At 46.6% G+C, this 19,875-nt stretch overlaps 2 protein-coding genes across 13 annotated transcripts in view; one reads left to right on the forward strand and one right to left on the reverse strand.

The window, feature by feature from the left end:
• Positions 1-3,692: 3,692 nt before the first annotated feature.
• Positions 3,693-11,497, reverse strand: ING1 (inhibitor of growth family member 1). 7 transcript variants are annotated; one of them, XM_053384429.1, is made up of 2 exons: positions 10,647-11,497; positions 3,693-5,573 (listed from the first exon to the last, which is right to left on the reverse strand). In XM_053384429.1, exons 1-2 carry the CDS (start codon positions 10,786-10,788, stop codon positions 4,870-4,872), a joined length of 846 nt encoding a protein of 281 aa, XP_053240404.1. In that variant the 5' UTR covers positions 10,789-11,497; the 3' UTR covers positions 3,693-4,869. The 7 variants fall into 7 exon arrangements, with proteins under 7 accessions (XP_053240404.1, XP_053240405.1, XP_053240408.1 ...); XM_053384430.1 differs by lacking the exon at positions 10,647-11,497 and adding an exon at positions 8,510-8,675; XM_053384433.1 differs by lacking the exon at positions 10,647-11,497 and adding an exon at positions 8,315-8,431.
• A 4,466-nt stretch (positions 11,498-15,963) lies between these two features.
• The window catches only part of CARS2 (cysteinyl-tRNA synthetase 2, mitochondrial), a 43,253-nt gene continuing 39,341 nt past the window's right edge, over positions 15,964-19,875 (forward strand). For 3 of the 6 annotated variants that reach the window (XM_053384422.1, XM_053384421.1, XM_053384423.1), the window contains exons 1-3: positions 15,964-16,765; positions 18,022-18,072; positions 18,556-18,673. In XM_053384422.1, coding sequence (XP_053240397.1) covers positions 16,452-16,765; positions 18,022-18,072; positions 18,556-18,673 — 483 coding nt within the window. In that variant the 5' untranslated portion in view covers positions 15,964-16,451. The remainder of the gene's footprint in view (positions 16,766-18,021; positions 18,073-18,555; positions 18,674-19,875) is intronic. The other 3 variants (XR_008329950.1, XM_053384420.1, XM_053384424.1) reach the window with 2 other exon arrangements.

A 19,875-nucleotide genomic window follows, 5' to 3' on the forward strand; every position in this document is an offset into this window, starting at 1 on the left:
ACAACATAAATTTCGAAGCTGTGTTGAAAAAATAGTGCTTGGTTTTACAACCCCACCACATATGGTACATTGTTCCTTCCATTTGCTTACACCTCCAGCATGCATTTGAGTTTGTTTTATATATTTTGGCCAATTTGCTGGGGGTCAAGTACCATCAATATAGCATTTTCATTTTAAAAATCCCCTTATTGTGTAGCAAGCCATGAATTTTAAGTTTTTTTGCCATAATTTCCCCCAATCATCCATCTGGATGGAATAACCAAAGTTCTTTGACCATTTGATCATCACTTCTTTGACCTCTTCATCCTTAACCTCCCAGTCCAGCAGTAATCTGTACATTTTGGATAGTATTTTATTTTTATTTTGAAGTAAATATTTTTCCAACTTTGATATTTCTGTCTCAAACCCATGTTCCATACCCTATCACACATTGTATTTCACTCCTAGTACCACATGCTGTCTTCAACATGAAGCTGCCTATTCAATGTAATAATTTAGGGCTGCCTAATGTCTGGGTTTTCCTGGAAATTGTGTTAAAAACAATGTCTGGGCAGATTTTTGCCGAATTGGCAAAAATGTCCGGGAAGACCCGGATGTATGGCATGTAGGGCAATTTTTTTCAAAAATGCTTTTTAAAAATCCCCCAAAGCTTACATTTTTGGGGGAGGAGATGTTTCCAAAAAAAAAAGCAGCCCAACAACTTTACCATTATTCCAATATTTTGCGAACACCTGTCAGCTGAACTTAACTGAAAGGCTTACTCTTAAGATTTTATTCTTCTTAAAGATGCAGCAACAGATATCAGCGTGGGGTGAAAATGGGTGCACAGTATTGCTGCAGAATTGAAGTGGCTTTAGAAATTGGTTTGGGAAAGTGAAAATTGAGTTTAGTAATGAAATAGGGTAGGGGTGGGAAGCTCTAGGGAATTAATGTGGGGCCAATTGCAGGTGGCTGGGGGTTCAGCCCCAAGCAGTTTACTAACAATTTACTAATTCAAGTGCCTTCCATAATATCACATCACCAACAGTTTAATCACCAACAGTTTTCATATCCCCTTAACATTTTCCTGCAGTTTTAAGTTGCTTGCCTTTTATCATTGATGTTTTCTGCTGGCTTGACATTTCAGTGGGCAATTACTTGGCGTCTCTTAAGAAGAGAAATAGAACTTCAAGCATGACAGTGTTTGATAAATTGCTGAGCGCCTATGCCTAACACTCTCAAAGAAAGGCATGACAGTTTTAAAATTAACTTTGAACCAAATTTCTAAGCTACCCAATGGAAGTCAGATTGCAAGTCAGATTGTCTGATTTTGTTTATGGAGCCATGCAGTTTGCCTAGAGATTGAATTCTTCCAAGCGTTATGAAGGTTGATCACCAAGGACAAGACTGTGGCCCAGGTGACTGCAAAATCATTTTGAAATGTGGGCAACATTCTCTTTCCCTTTATTTTTATATTTTTAAGGAAATATTGCCATTTAATGCCATAGGTGTATCTGTTCAGAAATAGCCTGCCCATGTCCCGATCTTTGGAACAAGTGTGATAAGCCTAGTTTGGCATTAGTTTCCTCTAGTGATCATTGTGCTTTAGCAGGTAACTTCCCAAGAGAAGTGGAGAGACAGGGGAGGAAAGAGGCATGGGGGCGGGGGGCCAACAATAAACTTTTTCTTTTTTTGGTAATATATGAGCTGAGCTTTTGCGTCAGCATTGTGTGGGTAGGTATCTTGATTTTGTTGGCAGAGCAAGAGATCAGAGGGGGCCCAGGACACGGCTGGTACCAACTGATTGGTTGCATTGTGTTTTCTTTGGGGCAGGGGCTGCTGCTAGTTTAAGTTAACCCAACTGAGTTGATGTTGTCTGCTGGGGGGGTTGTTGCATTTGTTCCACAAAAAAACAACTACTAGGGAAAGTGGATGAGAAGATATACAGCAATCTCTAGGCAAGGAGAGTTGCTTAAATCAGAACAGTATTATCTTCCCCAATGTAAAGTAGGAAAGATAGCTGCATATATTTTAATTTTTTATTGGGAGATCCCGCAGACTTCTATTTTAAGTGTCTTTTTCACAGCTGTTGTTACGCTGCTACTAGATCTTTCAACTCAACAGGGACCTCTTCTGAGGTTTCAAGTGGGAAATATATGAGCAGACCCTCAGATCTTTTCCAGTCTGTTAATTTCCCAGAGGTATGAAGTGTCATGTAAAAGTATCAGCTCAGCTCTGCCATATTTTTGGGGAGCACCCCTTGGCATATAAACCAGCGTGAAGTAACTATGAAGTTCATATATCAGTTTAATTTCCTAGATGATATTTGCATAGCAGTAATGTTATTTTAGCACTCTATACACCCAAACAGCATTGTGAGATAAGACTTTGTGGACACTGTACACGACAACCCTGGTGAAAATCACTCCAAGCTCCATCACAGTAACACATATCTAGAAGGCACAAATCTTGTATCAGTTTCTACTCCCAAAGTCTCAAAACAGGCATTACTGAAACTAGTGTTTAACTTCAGCAAATACAAAACTGAGCTACTGGCTGCAGATTGAAGCTACAGTGAGTGGCGCCTTAACCCGTGACTCTTGTAACAGAATTAAAAGAAGCCATAAATGGTACAGAGGCATATTTTTAACGAATTTTAAATATACATAGAATAAACAAAGAAACTGATCTTCCTCAGTTCCGCACCCTGGCTGTAATAGAGCCTTGACATAGTGGTGGCAGTAATACTTTTTGGCAAGTACAGGTTGTTTTGGATGAGGAAAAGGACGGACTGCATTCTGGCCAATACAATTGGGCCAGGAGGAATTGAGAAGAGATGGATAAAGGCGCTGTGAATGGGTAATCAAAGTGGTAGTTGTTAGGCACAAATGCAGCAATAGCAGCAGCAGAGTGTGTGCACAACTCCTACAATGAAAAGTATTGGTGTGGAAATATATATTGACCCTGAAAGGCATCAAATTGTGGCAACCACTAGCACAACAGTCACGCCACTAGTGGGAGCCCCGTCCTTAATGTGGTGCAACAGTCAAATCCAACAGGCTGCTTGGGCTGGTTGAAGCATTGTGCCGTGTTAATATACAACATCTTTGCATTGTCACACCGCTATCACTTGTGCAACAAGATTAGCTTGTGCAGTGCCAGCTCTCTCACCTTTTGCACGAATGTTGCTTTGGATCTTTACGAACCTGCGTATCACGTACCTGGAATTAATTTCCTAGGTGAGTTTTATATTGAATTCCATCCAAGGCTAGTGATCTTCTTTCTGTGATAGCTTGTTTTGGTTTCCATGCTGGTCATGGATGATGTGAACTTCTGTCTTTTCCAGCTGCCATGGAAATATAGTGGACTAACCAAGAGGTGGGGACTGATTGCTCTGTTCCTCCTCTTGCCAGCTAACTTTGTGTTTCCATGTTGGCTGCAAAAGAAAGGCAAACCCCATCTTTTGCAACCAGCACAGAAAGCTAATGTGCTGGCAAAAGTGATCCATCCCTCCTCTGCCAACCTGCTTGGTAGAAGGCATTGCCCCCTCCCCAAGCCTCTTAGCAGACTTGTTAAAAAATGTTCATGATAATAACTATTATTGCATACAAGGCTGTTCTAAGCCCTGTCTGTAAATAAAAAGATAAGAGTCCCTCCCCTGGAGGCTCACAATTGAGCAGACACAACACAAGAAATGAGGAGGAAAACGGAAAGCAAGTGAACAAGCCTATCCAACTTGTTTAATTTATTCCTTAATATCACAGCTGTACAATTTTCATACATACAGAGAGAAATGCATATTGGCTACACCATGTCATGTGGATGCATTTCCAATTATAATACAGTTAAGTGCAACTCCACTTGAAAAATGTACATTTTTTACAACTTATACAAAGTAAAGACTGCTACACTATTATCTGTGACAGTATAAAGCTTTGATTTATGTTAAGTTTCATTACTAAACCACTTCCTGGTTAAATACAAAATATACTAAATCATTTTAAAAAGGCCCTTGTGGTATTTGGCCAGTATATAAAATATGTTGTGTAAAATTTAACCTTTTGCACCTTTTTTTAAAAAATAAGCTTGTAACTTGTAAGTTAAACATTTGTTATTGAGCTGCTAGAGTCTGACATGTAACAGGACCCATGCTGTAACTTCTTCTTTGCTATTGCATTGATCGTCACCAGAAGAAATGAGCACCCTGATCCTAAACACATTCCTTAGAAGCAAGTCCCATTGAAAGAAATGGTCCTCAATTCCCAGCAAGTTGTTTAAAATTGGGTGTAAGGCTGCAATCCTAAACCACTTTATTAGAAGTAGCTAGGACTGGAAAAAATCGGAACTTATTTCCAAGTAAACAGCCATAATCCAACTCAAGAGTTAAGTGCACTTAAGCCCAGTGAAATCAATGGGCATAAATATACTACACTCTTATAATGGATTTGATTTATGTGTTTAGGGCAAGTTTGCAATGCACTGCTAGTTTATTTAACAGACTATAGAACAATTTTCTGGAAAGAGCAACAGCATTCCCATTTAAAGGGAAAAAAAAAGGAATGCTATCCAATAAATGTTTACTATCTACATTTTCATGGGCAGTTTTACCAACTTGTGGAAGTATGTTTTTAATAAAGATGAACCCAGACTTTACGTGCCAACTCTTTATCATCTAACTGTATATTTGGGCCCAAAGAACCGTTTTCTTGTTGACAGCTGTATCAAAGGAAAAAACAAACATTTCCTCAGTCGCCATCCCTATTACAAGAATGCTTTGATTCGCAACCTCCTTAAAAAATATACATTTTACAATCCTGGCACCTCCACAAAAGGTGAGACAAAGAGAATAAATATTTGTTTTCGCTGCTTTATTATCCTCTCATTTAGAAACTACCTGTTGTAGCCTCTTTCTTTTTTAGATTTCTCCAGCGCTTTGTCCATAGTTTTCTCATTTTCTCCTCTGCATTTGGGACAGTACCACTTGCCCTTTGGTTTATGATTGAGTCCCACACACGAAAAGTGAAACCATTCTATTGGGCACTCATCATTATCACAGCCTATCATTTCTCCATAGGAGACCTGATTACACAGACAATAGGTTGGCTCATTCGGATCAATGGGGAGGTCGGCTGGAGAAGCCTCCCTCTCTGCTTTGGCCTTGGACCGCTTCTTTTTATTGGACTTTTTCGCTTTCTTCTCCTTAGGAGTTCCTGAGGTGATATCGTCATGGTCGTGATTATTAGAAGCGTTCTCTCGGTTCTCATTATTTCTTTGCCGCCGGGACCGTTTGTTGTTGGGCTTCTCAGCCTGAGTGATTGTCTCGTTCTTTGACTTATCTTGGTTAGTTTTGCCACTGTTCCCAGTCGTGTCATTGGTCTCTTGGCAGGTCTCAAACAGTTCTACGTGACTGTCAACTTGCCTGGTTCTGTTCTCAACAACTTCTACCATTTGGCTGACAATCTGGATCTTCTCGTCTCCCAGTTCTTGACTCCGGATCAGGGCTCTCTGTATTAAGTGCAAAAGCCTCCTCTTTTGTACTGCATCCGTCTCCCGTTTGAATTTTTCGTAATAATCATCCAGCTCCTTTAGGATCTCTGTGAAGAAAGGATAAGATTATATTATTTCCCAACCTCATGCATAATACAGCACTTGAGCTTTGTCACAGATATGTCATCAAAAGGTTTTTTTTTTTGGGGGGGGGGGACACACATAAAACTTCCCACACTTTAAAGTGTGGATTCTAAACACGGGTACTCTGAGGTGAGTTGCACTGAAATACAGTGGTACCTCAGGTTACATATGCTTCAGGTTACATACGCTTCAGGTTACACACTCTGCTAACCCAGAAATAGTGCTTCAGGTTAAGAACTTTGCTTCAGGATAAGAACAGAAATCGGGCTCCGGCGGCGCGGCAGCAGCAGGAGGCCCCATTAGCTAAAGTGGTGCTTCAGGTTAAGAACAGTTTCAGGTTAAGAACGGACCTCCGGAACGAATTAAGTACTTAACCTGAGGTACCACTGTATGTCCCATATAGCTACAGTAAAAACAAAATAATGGAATTCCTTTCCTAGGGAGGCTAGCTCCACCCTATGTTTACTATCTTTGGCAGTAGTCTTATAGCAAGATGTTCTGGGATGAGCAGGGCTAGGATCTAACACATCTCTGCCTGAGCAGGGAGATTCCTAGTGCAGCCCCATGCCCTACTCAGCCCAGATAGGCCTGCATATCTCCCTAGCTCAGAATGGGCCCATTAGGTGGGTGTCAAGCTGGCATTAAGTCCTCAAAAAGGGGCATTGCTTGGGCTGACAGGTGGGAGGATTTAGGCTGCACCCTAAGCCCATTCAGCATGCTCACTGTGAACTGGAAGCCCAGCACTAAGTCAGGGGAAAAGGGGCATAGCTCAAGCTCTGTTTAAAGGCTTCTTTCCTCTCCGCTAGGGTTGGGCTAGCTCAACCAGTGGTAGACTTGCTCCAGAATGGAGTTTAAATTTTTTTTTAAAAAAAAAATTAGTATTTTCCACACAACAACAACAACACGAAAGTTATCGAAAAATAACAATACACAACACACAAAAATCAACATTCGAAAACTAAAGAAAGCAACAACAACAACAAATCCATACCTTACAAGTTAATATTATAAACACTAAAACAACAACAAGACATTGACTTCCACCAAACCCACAGCACCTCCTTTATCTCTCATTGTGTCTTCCTGTTTTCTTTATCATCTCTATCCTAACTCCAGAATGGAGTTTGGGTCTTGCATACTTTACACCAGGCAAACTAAGGCCCAGGGGCCGGATCAGGCCCAATTGCCTTTAGGATCTGGTCCGCGGACTGTCCGTGGATTGGCGTGGGGATTCTGTTCCTTCGGGCTGTGCCATTCCCCCCCCCCAAACACACACCACGGTGGCGCCTTCTCCCTCCCTCCTCCTGGCTTCTCCCTGCCCTGCCTAGAGGAGGAAGGGGGCTCGGCTGAGCTGGCTGAGCACCATTTTAAGCAGTCCCTCTCAGGAACCAACCCTTTCGCGCCGCTCATCTTCCTGCCACCGCCACCCTGGTGCTCCTGTGGGCCAGAGAGCAGAGCGGACGAGCTCCCTTTGCCTACCCATGAGAAGCAGCAGTGGCGGCAGCCCCTGGGAAGGTAAGCGCAGCGGCTGGGGCATGGGGAGGACTACTTGCCCCCCTCACCTCTTCTTCCAGCTCCCCCCCCCCCGGTACCACTTCTCTGGCCCCCCACAAGGTCTGAGGGACAGTGGACCGGCCCGCGGCTTAAATTTTTTGCCAACCCCTGCTTTACACCCAACTTAACACTGGGTTCTTTGTGTACAGGCCTGCCCTGCCTAGCAAGCAAAAGCTGTGCTTTTCCAGAGGGCTGACAAGACAAAGTTTGTGGGAATGCTGATTTTATTCTGCTTGTCTTCTATCTGCAGCTTAACAAATGAGCTGTTCTTGCCTCTGTTTTGCTTATGGTGTTTTGTTTTGTACTTTGTGAGCTGCCTTGGAGATCTCTTTTTCCTTTTTTTAAAAAAGGTCAATTACCCAAAACGCTTAATCAACATTTAAAACGTTTGAATACGCACAGGACTGCAGCTTTATTTTAAAAACATGGTGCATACTAAGTAAACAAGCCCTCTTTCTGGGCAAATTGCAAGGTGCAGCTCAACTTCACTGACATCAGCTTGGGTCTTACTCCCAGGTAAGTCTTGGGCACAGACTTTCCAGTCAGGGAAAAGGGTGGGGTAGAAGTAGATATATAACATATATGAGAATTGGTAGTTTAATAAGTTTGAATTCATGTTTATAATGGGTAAAACATAAGTAATATAGCAGCTTTAAATAGTAAGAAAAGAACACCATGGATGGTTGGGTGGGAAGTCATGGATATGAGTGATTGGTGCTGCATGTTGTTTAAAAGAATTAGCAAAATCTGAAAAGTTAATTAAAAAGCTTGTCGTTAAAAAAAAGGAATATATAACAACTTCCGTTGCTTCGCATTTTAAAAGACGTGTGCTTAGCAGGTGTCTCGCGTGTACCAAAACACGTAACGTGTGAAAGGAACGAAGCAACAAAAAAAGGGGGCAGAGTTGTTTTTTACAACAAGAGTGTCGGTTTAGGTTACCTCCTGGTGCCAAAGCGCACACGGAGAGAAACCTGAAGAAATAAAACAAAAGAAAACTGCTAATGGTAAATGCCGGAGGAGGAAAGCAACAGGGCCAAGAGCCGGAAGGGGTTAAAAAAAAGTAACTACAAGCCCCGCCCCTTCACCACAAAAAAAAGGGGTCTCCGCGCCCACTGAGCCATTGGAAGAGGGTCCTGTTTATCACACTCACCTACCCGGGCCCTCAGCCAACCAGAGACCGCCTGCCGCCCTTGCCCTGCCTCCTCCTTTTCGGGAGCGAGGCCACACCCTCCCCACGGGATGCGTCTTCGGGGTCCATTGTTCTTAGAAGGGAAGTGGCCGTGTTAAGAGCCGTTTCTCTCCTCCCCCCCCGCCGCCTTTTTACGGCTTCCTCAGCAGAACGTACGCGAGCAGAAGAATCTGCTCGGCCGGCCAATCGCCACCCGGCAAATCCAAGCAGTGCCCGCCTCAGACTGAAGCAAGCCATACGGAGTAAAGATTCGGACCCAATAGCCCGCCCTCTGTCTTAAGAGCATCTCCGCCAATCGAAAGGGAAAGCCCCAAGCGAATCTCCACCCGCTTTAAGCCAACGTTCCAATCAGATATTTAAAGGCGGAGCTTACTGCGACCCTCATATTTCCACATCCACCTGTCAGTCACCATTAGCTTCCGACGCTTCCTGCAACTAGAGGAGCCAATCACAGGCTAAGAAACGGACGGGGCAGTTCGAACTATTACAACAAACCTCCCACTGCTTCTCTCTCTCTCTCTCCTTCGCTCCCTCTCCCCCTCCCCAACCCGGTTTCCACCGTTCGCTTTCGTCAGCGCCACTAGAAGGCGGGGCTTCGTAGAGAATTCAGCGGGACCAATCCCTGGGCAACAGGGCGGGGCCACGGCTGTTTCATGAGGGAAGTTCTGGCCAATAATGGAAAAATGGAGGCGGGGCGGGCACAACAGGGTAATGACGGTGAGTATAAAAGCCGCTGTGACGGCGCTTCTCACTCTTTCTAGAGCTGAAGCGCGAAGGTGCCTCCCTTTAGCGCAGTACGGAGTGCTTGTAGCTGGTTGAAATGCCCGCCCTTGTCCTTTAAAACAACAGCCCCCGCCTCCCGCTCTTCCTCATCCCCTAACCACGCAGTCAAGCCCTCAAGTTTTGATGTTTCGTCACTTTCTTTATCTCGCGCTTCTCCTCTCTCCCTATTTACGACACATTAAAAACTCGTCGCACGAAAGGTCTCGAATGGATACTTGCTGCGTTCTCTCTCCCCGCCCCCCCTCGCTTCATAAGCACAGCAGCAGCCTGCCAGGTTTCCAACCCCCCTTCCTCGCCCCTGAAGAAAAAAGGGGGAGCTGAATGTGTAACGGGCACCCCTGTGTCACCTCTACCACCGGCAGCAGTAGCACTCTTTCCAACCCCCCCCCCCACGCCTTTTACCTCTCTCAGCACCAAGTGACAAAGGACCTTTCGAGCCCCCTCAATAACTAAAAAAAATCCCCACCATTTCCCCAGCTGCAGACTTGAGTGCGGGAGAAGACAGCCTCCCCTCCCCTCACCGCCAAAAAAGGGCTAGAAAATACTGTATGAGTTTCAGCACAGGGAGGAAAAGAAAAAGAGAGAGAGGGGGAGGGAAGGAGGGGGGGTCACTCAGCAAAGCAGTACATCCCCAACCCACACAGTATTTATATAATCTTTTTCCCTTTCCATAGTCTCCCCCCCCCCCCGGTTTACAGATACTTGACAGGAGAGGACTGTTTTAAAAGCAAATGCCCATTGAAAAAAAGAAGAAGCGAAGGCAACAAGCCCTGCCCACCCCCCCTTCCACTCTCTATCTAATCCTCCCTCCCCTCCCTTACTAGCACCCTCTCTCCTACTACAGCCATTGCGAAGGCTAGAAATTCCTCAATGTTGTAACTGGGATCGCTGCCCCCCTTCTTTTTGCCCTCTTTCTTCCAATACCCCCCTACACACACACTGTTGTCCCGCTGTCCCCACAAAACATACTCTCTCAACCCAGAAAAGAGAAACAGCCGCCTCAGTGCCCCATGCGTCCTGATCCTCCAGCCCCTCCTCTGCCCTTACTGCTGCTGCCGCCGCCTTTTTTGTCCAGCAATTTTTCAAAAAACCTAAAAAGCAAAGTCTTTGCTTTAATAGCAGGAGCCCCAAAGAAGACCTTTTGTTCCGCCCCAAGGAAGGGAAGGGGAGGGAAGGGGAAAAACACACACACACACACATACAACCCACCCCTCCATCTATCTCTGCAGAGCAGCCCCCTTCTCCTGCCTCTCCTCCTCGAATCTTTTCGCCCCTCTTTCCTTTTGCTTTCTGCTTGCCTTCTCACAAAATAAATAAATAAGATTTTCAAAGCTTTGCCATCCGCTTCGGGATGAAACCGGGGAGAGGGGGTGGTGGTGAAAAGAGAGAGAGAGAGAGAGAGAGAGAGAGAGAGAGATCATCCCTGCAGAAAAGGCAAAATAATATCATCATCTATGTAGCTTCTACGTACTCTCCCGCACACGAACACATAAAGGAGAAAAGCACTTACCTTGATATTTAGCGTCAATTTCCCTCATCAGGGAGACATTTCTCTGCAGATCGAAGGGCAGAGATTCGATGGAGTCCAGGTAATCCTCCACATAGTTCGCTAAATGAAGCTGCTCTCCGTTTGCAGGGTTCAACATTTTCATCCGGCCGAAAATTGTGAGTATAGATATATCTATATATCTCTCTCCTCCTCCTCTCACCCCTAAATGGGCGAGAGTTTTCCTTTCAAACACAGCAGCCCCCCAATGGCAGAGTCTCCGTCCTCGCCGCTTCTCTTTTCCGCCTCCTGTTCCTTCGGATCTCGCCAAAAAAAGGAGAAAGGAACCCACTCCAAAAAGGGGGGAAAGAAAAAAAAAAAGAGAGAGAGAGAGCTACATCTGAGTCCTTTTCTTCCCAGAGTAGAAAGGCAGGCAGGCAAGGCAAGGCAGGCGCGCGCACACACACACACAGCCCGAGAGTCCCTACAGCCTCAGAGCAGCCGTAGCAGCTGATTGAATGGCTGTCGTTGTCGGTAACTCACCAAGGAGGTGGTACGAACAATCGGAGAGGGATTTGTGTGTGTGTGTGTGTACAAGAGACGGGAGGGGAAAGGAGAGGAAGCTTTAAAAAAAAGACAAATACGATCTGTTCTGCTCTGCCTACTGATAGGCAGAAGGGGGGGAGAAGCTCCTCTCGGCGAATGCAGCTGCTGCTCCTGTTCCGCCGGTGGGTATGAATGCAGCCTCTCCTCTACGCGCCGCACTTGATCCAACGTGGAAAACCCAAATACCAGTTTCAAACACTTGGGAAACATTCAGCCCCGCCGCCTAGGGCGCATGCGCACCACTCCCATCTACCTTGAACACCACCACCACCAACCCCCCCGCCGCGACACTAAACAGCAGAGGCGCTCGATGTGCTTCTCTGTCTGTATAATCGTTGCATTTCCCTCCCTTGCTACTGGCGGAGAAGGAAGTGAGGGAGGCGCGGGTGGCGGGAGGAAGCAGGCAGCTCGCTCGCTGTTGAGATGCGCGGATCCTGGGTGTCGTGTGCACTCGACAAAACACTCTTCCTCCCCCACCGATGCAGACGTGCCTCACGCATGGAGGGGACGGGAGAGTTGGAACTGTGGGCTTGCTTGCGGCTTCCGGGAATGCACACGCGTGCCGAAGGATCCACCGCGCCGGCTGCATCGCAGGGTGGCAGCAACTTAGGGCAGCGGCGGAGGCCTTCCGTGCCTTCATTATTTGTTGCAAAGCAAGAGAGCGAGTTTGCGAGCGGGGTTCGCCTCCGCTTAAGCGTGCGGCGGCGGCGGGGGGGACTTTAACCCTGGCGCTTTTGCACACGTGCTTGGAAACACGCGTGAAACTCCCGAGGATGGCCAGGATTGCTGCGAGCGAGCCCCGGTTTCTGACAACGCAAGGAGAGAGGGAGGCGTGTTGTGTTGTGTTGTGTTGTGTGGGGAGGGTGGGCTGTGAAAGGCACGATGCTTTCTACACACATGCACCCTTCCCCTTAGTTCGCACGACTCCCCCCCTTCCCCCGCTTAAAACAGAGGCGACCTTTTTTTTCCTCCTTTCCCTCCTTGAAAACTAACAACCGGAGCGACCGCATCGAGAACTATAATCCAAGTTAAAGGCAGCGCCTCTGGCCAATCGCGGCTCAGCCTCGCGCTCCACCCCTCCGCTTCGGCCGCCCAATGGGAGGTCGCGGGTTTATGGTGGTGGAGGAGGGGGGGCCGGAAGAGAGTGAGCGACGAGGAAGGTGGCGGCGCGTGCGCACACCGTCATCCATGGAACGAGAAAATGGAGGGTGCGAAGCGGGAGGAGGTAAAAAGGAACTACATTTCCCAGCAGCCTTTTCTTTCTTTTCTCTCCAGCCCCGCAGGCCGCATGCGCCTGGGTTGTGGCCATTGCAGTCCCGACATAGGGGTAACCCCCCCACTGCTTTTTAAGGTTGCCTGATCTGAAAACCAAGGCACACTCGGCTGCAGAAAACAAAAGGAGGGGGACGCGTGGGGAACGAGGTTACTTAGCGCCCGGCAGTTATTTGCCGGTGTTAATTCATTCAGATGTATTCCTCACCCACTCCCCGTAGCCTGGGAATGGAAGTAGCTGGTGCAAGCATTCCTAAATAGGCGTGCTGCTGGTGTGAAAGAGGCGTTGCGATTTAGGGCACATGGGTGAATTGGGATCGCTGGGAAAAGGTGGCCAGGAGCGGGCAGTAGAATAAAAAAAGGCCTCTGCAGCTGGAAAGTGGTAGCAAATGCCATACTTGGTTCCTGCTGCCGGCTGTTCTCGCCCGCTATAGATCTCGAGCGGAAAAGGCAAAATGTTTTCACAACTGGGGTTTGTGAGCACTTTCCACAAACCAACAACACTGGGTTGTCGGCAGGATAAACTTAGGGTTTTAAATAATGTACGCTGTAGCCTGGGATGCTGTATAGAAAACAGATCTAACATTTTTGAAAGTGCGATACTGTATTCATGAATGGCACTACGGGGATACCTGCATACTCTGCGCAAGCGGGGTGGCGGCGGCAGTGCCCACTAGGGTGGCGGGCAGAGTACTAATCCGGCAGGCGAGGAACGGGAGACTTTGCCTTTGATCACCAGGGACCATTACGATCTGCAGCAAACTCTTCGCCCACCATAAAGGAGAGTCAGGAAGATGCATCAGCAGCCACCTTCGCTGCTCATTACTTAGCTCAGCTTCTGGAAATAGCATCGCCAAAACCGCGAGGGTGGTGGGAGAAATGCCTTCCCTTAAAAGCATGGATCTGTATCCATTCCAAACCGCTCGGTTTTTCCCTCTCCAAAGCGCGATGCGGGAGCAGGGGTAGATTTCCAAAGGAAGCAGCTTCTTTTATTCTATGCCATGTCCTTCACAACCCGTTGCCAAGAACAGGGATCTGGGTTTGCCCCAATAAGCTCGTTTAATAAGAGTTTCACTGATCCGCCGCTGCTGAAGCCATGATCAAATAGTGGTGGATCTCGCTGGTAGCAGAAGGGGAGGAGCTCTCCCAAAAGACACGGTGCTTTGTTGTCTTCCACGTCTCCACCGGCTAGCAGGAAGGTTCACTTTTCCTTTCTGCATTTTCTGCACCAGGCAACAATGGCTATTACTGTACATGTAAGAAGCAAGAAACACCCACACATCAGCCCCCTAAAAAATCATTGAAGCCCATTGGTTAAGTCATGAAAGACACACTCCCCCCCTTCCTCTCCCGCCTTTCGCTTCCCGGAATCTGCAGCCTGTAATTTGTTTATTTTTCCTTTCCTCTTTCTCTCCCCCCTGCATCTTTTAGTTCTGCCTGGTAGAAAGCGAAACGAAGTCGGGTTTCCTAAAAACGATGCTCAGTGCTTTAGAGTCTTCTGGAACTCAAGAGAAACTATGGCTCCAGATCTAGACACACTTACCTGTGAGTAAGCTCCATTGAACTCAGTGGAGTTTACTTTGATGTATAGGTTTGCAGGGTTAGTATTTGTATGGCAAAGCCTGGTACCCTTTCTATAAATCAGAGTCTATAGGACAGCACAGTACAGTTTGGGGCAGGAAGATTTTTCTCAACTTGGGTGGCCTCCCCCCTCCCTAACTAGCAATTAGATCTGTTGATTAGCCCCTTAATTTAGCCTCATTTACTCCAGTTTAACAGAAATAATGCTGCTGACTTAGACAAAACATAAATCATATTTTTAATTGTGTTCTCTTAAGCTGCTATATGCATTACAGTAAACGTTATTTTTTTGCACACAGAGTTGTGGATGCAATGAAACAGAACATGTTATACAAAGATAAAGCATTGGACACAGACTAAGGCTGCAAATCTGTACACACTTTTCTGGGAGCATGTCCCATTGAACTCAAATGTAACTTGATAAATTTTCCTGCAGTCACGTCAGTTTTTGGTGTGTGGGTAGGGGGGGGTGACATGACTGCAGGAAAATTTATCAGGTTACGTTCAGGAATCCTGAAGAAAATGATAGGATACCTGTGGGCCCATTTCCTTGTCTGGTTGCCGAACAGTGGGTGCTTCTTGACTTGGGGTGTATGTGTATGAGAGATTCAATTGCATACTGGCAAATTCAGCTTGTGCAGACACTTGTTATGACTAAATGCACTTTTAAAAGTACATGTGATTTTGGACTACCACTGAATTTAATCGAAGATAAAAATGCTTACCTTCGTCTGGATTGTGCCCTTTTAAAAAAACCAAACTGTATTGTTGCTGGGAGATGCTGATTTCAATAGCGTGTTGGGGGCTGGAGTAGTGTAAAATCCAATCTTGGGGAAGAGTTACCAAGAACAACTGGTTGGGACCCCACTTGGCAAATACCTACTGCCAATTTGTCATCGACAAGACCAAGGACAAATGGACTTTCAGAGGCCATTCTGGCTGTTGTAGCATGATCCATTTCTGTACCCCAAAATATGTCACACTGCGTTCTGTGGAGCTTTCTCCCTAGTAAATGTGTCTTGAACTGCAGCCTTAATTGGACCAACAAAGAACCAGCACAGAACACATGTTTATACTCATCTACATGACTCAATTAAAAAATGCTCGGCTGTAGAGGCCCAAGGGCTGCAAAATGATGTAAATGAGCCATTGACAAGAATAGATTCTGGATTGGCTACCCCAATAAAAGCTATCAGCCTTTTCTGTGGATCTTCTGCCAAGGAACAAGTGGACTGATGTAAAATACTAATAACCAGGAAATGTTTAGGCATTTGTAGGAATCCTGGCTAATTTTTCTCCTATAATTACAAGGCAATACAGTAATAAGTACCGCAGTCATCAAATAACACACTTTCTGAGGCTCACATGATTGTCAGCTGCTCCATTCAGTCTCCCACTGAGAGCGAGTGCCTTATTTCCCATATTACTGTAGGTTTTGCTTCATTTCGATAAATAAAATTATATTTTATGGTTTAAAAAAATAAATAAAAAATAACACTCTTTCACATTTACCCCCCTCCCCCATACCTTGCACTTTGTAAAAAATAAACAAATCCGATTCCAAAAATTAAGATCCTGGTTCCTCTTAATAACTTTTGCCGTGCGATGCTCATTCAGATTGGAAACCTTGCTCTTTGTAGATCTGGAGCGAGGCTAGTGCTAAAACCAACTGCCGCCGTCGCCCGCGCTCGGAGCTCTCCGGGGGTTTTACATTTTACGGTGCTAACCAGATCCGTTCCACCGACTTCAAAAAAAAAGGATGTCGCGGGGCGAGGGAGAGGAAGGAAGCCTACGCGCCTCAGGCGCCCTTTCCCAGCAATTCAGTCTCCTTGAAAGGACTTCACGCGCGCATTGCATCGGATGCTATACTTTTATCTGCTAAGGACGGCCGCGCTATTTCCAAGGTCGGTGGGAACCGGGAGAGCAGGGGATTTGGAAGAAGAGACGAAGGGAAGGAATGCGAAAGCTATTGCAGCCGAGGCGCTATTCTACCAGCGCGGCGAGCAACCCAAATGCCGCCTCCTTCCCTCCGCTTTCCCCTCCCAGCTTCAGGCAGAGAAGGCTCCTCCTTTTCCTGCTGGGTTTTCTGGCTGTAGCCGCACAGGCGGCGCCGGCTGTTGCTACAGGCGCGGCAGGCTGTGCGCGTCTCCCTTTCCTCTTCCGAGCGGTTCCGGCGCCCGCGCAGCGCCGCCCTCGTTACGCCAAGGAGGAGGCGCGCTGCCTCCTCATTGCATTTCTGCAGCCCGACCATGCGGGCGCCGCAGCCCGTGGCGTTGCTGGCCTGGGCGCAAAGCAGCTGATTTGTAAAGAGGAGCCGGGAAACCAAACCCAAAGCACCCCAACCAGGCTTGGGTGCCGCCGTCGAGGAGCATGTTTCGCGCTTGCTTCGTTCCTTGGCGCACCGGCGGCGGCGGCGGCTCCTCCTCCTGCTGCTCGCAGCGTCTGGGTTTCAGGCGTTATGGGAGACTGGCCCGCCTCCGCCTATCAGCCGGCGAAGGTGCTTCAGCTGCCGAAGGCAAGCATCTTCTGGGCGTCGCTTCCCGGAGAGCAAGGTGCAGCGGTGGTCCGGAGCGCGGGACCAAGTGGATCCAGCCCGCGGGCCGGGACAGCGGCATCCAGGCGTACAACAGCCTGAGCAGAAGGAAAGAGCCTCTCATCCTGCGAAACGCGGATGTGGTGACTTGGTTAGAATACTTTGAAAATTGTGCTCCTATTCCTTTTAATTTACCCCCCCCCCTTTGCCGGGTCACCTTCATAGCTAGCAGTAAAATGGATAGGTAAATAATAAATAGGTAAATAGATAAATAGAATGGATTCCTCTCCGCCCCCCGCCCCCATCAGCGAAGAGGGAAAACTCACCTTTTGAGATGTTGTAGTTTGTTAGAAACTAAGCTCCCAGGGGAACTAGTAATTAGTAATGCAGTACATTTGGGTCTAGCTAAATATTAAAATATTAGGACGCATGTGGCACTGTGGTCTAAACCACAGAGCCTAGGGCTTGGTGATCAGAAGGTCGGCGGTTCGAATCACCGCGACGGGGTGGGCTCCTGTTGCTCCGTCCCTGCTCCTGCCAACCTAGCAGTTTAAAAGCACAAAGTGCAAGTAGATAAATAGGTACCACTCCGGCGGGAAGGTAAATGGCGTTTCCGTGTGCTGCTCTGGTTTGCCAGAAGCGGCTTGGTCATGCTGGCCACATGACCCGGAAGTTGTACGCCGGCTCCCTCGGCCAGTAAAGCGAGATGAGCACTGCAACCCCAGAGTCGTCCGCAACTGGACCTGACGGTCAGGGGTCCCTTTACCTTTACCTAAATATTAAAAACCAGCAAAAGTTGTGGCACAATCCTTGGGTGCTTTATGTGGAAGTAAGTTGGATGGAACTTACAATTGGGTGTGCATAGGATTTATTTGTGGAGTTTTGCTCAGTAATCTGGCTCACAGCAATACGTGGTCTGTGCTTTTAAAGTTGAAACCAGAATTGCACCATGGCATAATGGATACAGACTTTGAGAGAGGTAGGGAAGCAATTTCTCAGAAGGTGTGCAAGTAAGCGGAAGGCTGAGACATGGTGGAGAGCAGGGACACTGAATGCAACAGGTGTGAGTTTAAAAATGGGGAAATAGAGGTGTTAGATACCCCCTTAAAACAAGGCAAGGCCAGGAACAGAATAACAGAAACCTTCAGGCAAACTTGACAGAGGAGGCAGCAGTTAAGGAGCGTGGGCAAGGACCAAGTCCAGGAACCTTGTATTGTTTACTTAACAAAGACTTGTTTTTTTCCAGGGGGGCGGAATTAGTTTTCGCTACAGTGTCTAAAGTGGGTTCAGAGGTCATGTGCTTCACCCTCCTTATTCAACTGTGTAATGGCTGATGTGAATTTTGAAACTAATCATTATGTAACGCCTTCTGGTGTTTTTCTTAGTAGATCTTAATTTTATTCACAGGTATAGCTGTGGACCTACTGTCTATGACCACGCACACCTTGGTCATGCTTGGTAAGCCTTCACATGCTAAAATTTCATTTATTTTTGTCGGAATTAGTTCTGCACCAGCCGGCTTCAGTATAGACTCTTGCTTTGTGTAGTAGATACGCTTCTTATGAGTACATTAGCATCTAGCTGTTTTTCGGCAGAGAGCAGGAATACTAGAATTGTAACCCTGAGGAGTTAGCCAAGTGCAAGATATCAGCATCCTGCAGAATAAGAAGTGTAGTTAAATGCACCCAAGTGAGGCTTGGAAGAAAAGATGGGGGGGGGGGTGGAGTCAGCCTGGTGCAGAGAAAAAATCACTTCTGAGATCCAAAATATAATGTGTCACTGTGCCTCATGCTTTAACAAGGTGTTTGTCTTTCTGCTGAGGCTTCTGAAGCAAAAAATAAAATAAAATCCTAGCTTCAGTATGTCTACTTAACATAAAACCAACCTGTTTCATATCTAGCTGAGGCCCATAATACATGTGCCTTTCCCCCTCTCTTTCAGCTCCTATGTTAAATTTGATATAATTCGAAGAATACTGACAAAGATATTTGGAAAGGAAGTCGTCATGGTGATGGGGATTACAGATATAGATGATAAAATAATTAAAAGAGCCAGTGAGGTAAGTGTTCAGCTTCCTTTTTTGGTTCACAATCCAGTAGATTTTACAAATGTGCTGTATTGTATTGTTTGCATTATAGCCAGTCTAGGTAGGCTGTGAAATGAAACAGATACAGTGGATGCTTGGGTTGCGAACGTTATCCGTGCGAGATGCACATTCGCAACCTGCAGCGGTGCGTCTGCGCATGTGTGGGTTGCGATTCGGCATTTCTGCGCATGCGCAAAGCGTGATTTAGTGCTTCTGCGTGTGCGCGAAACCCGGAAGTAACCTGTTCCGGTACTTCTGGGTTTTCACAGGTCCGTAACCCGAAAAGACACAACCTGAAGCGTCTGTAACCCGAGGTATGACTGTATTGCATGGCAGGAGCAAAATCTGGGAGATTTGCTAACTCTCTTTGTCTTTTTGTAGGTGAAAAGTTCTGCTAGGCCTCAGCCAAACAAGAGAGAGGCTTCTCTCAATTGCAGTTAGGAGATCTGTCCCCATGCCTGTCCCTCTTGAAGTAAATTTCCATCTCCTACCTTAACATCTGTTAAGTAATGCAGCTGTGGCAGCGTTAGCTGTGATAAAGGAATGAAGGCGCTGGATAGGAATGCCTCTGAAGCAGGAAGTGTGTATTTTGGGATTTCTCTGAGATCCATCACTGTCACTAGTGATGGATCAGGTGACATCAGTGGTTCAGAACACACATTGCCAATTTTAACTCTTGCAACCATTCCTGGAGAGGGATAGCCTTGCTGCAGTAGTTTATGCATGGATAACCTCACAATTAGACCACTGTAATGTGCTATTTGTGGGGGGCTGCCTTTGTACCTGGTTTGGAATCTGTAGCTAGCACCAAATTCAGCTACCATAGTTCTTGGTGGGACACCAAGCTATACACATGTTACATCAGTGTTGAAAGATGTGCACTGGCTATTAACTGCTGAGCCATGTTCAGAAGGGTTTGGTTGTTGTTATTTAAAACTTTGGGAACCAGAATATTCTGCAGACTACTTCCCCTGGTACAGAACAAGTCAATCTTTTAAGATCTTCAAAGGAGAGCCTGCCAGTTGTTCTGTGACCACCTGGTTGTTACTTGTTGACAATGCTTAAGAAGTGAGCCTTCTTGGCGATAGCACCCATCCTTGGGTTATTTGTGAGGCAGAAACAGCAATACCTTCGAATGCTTCTTTAAAATTATGTTCACCTAAACCAGGCATGTC

Source organism: Podarcis raffonei, chromosome 4 (assembly GCF_027172205.1).
Source record: "Podarcis raffonei isolate rPodRaf1 chromosome 4, rPodRaf1.pri, whole genome shotgun sequence".
Taxonomy (NCBI): domain Eukaryota; kingdom Metazoa; phylum Chordata; class Lepidosauria; order Squamata; family Lacertidae; genus Podarcis; species Podarcis raffonei.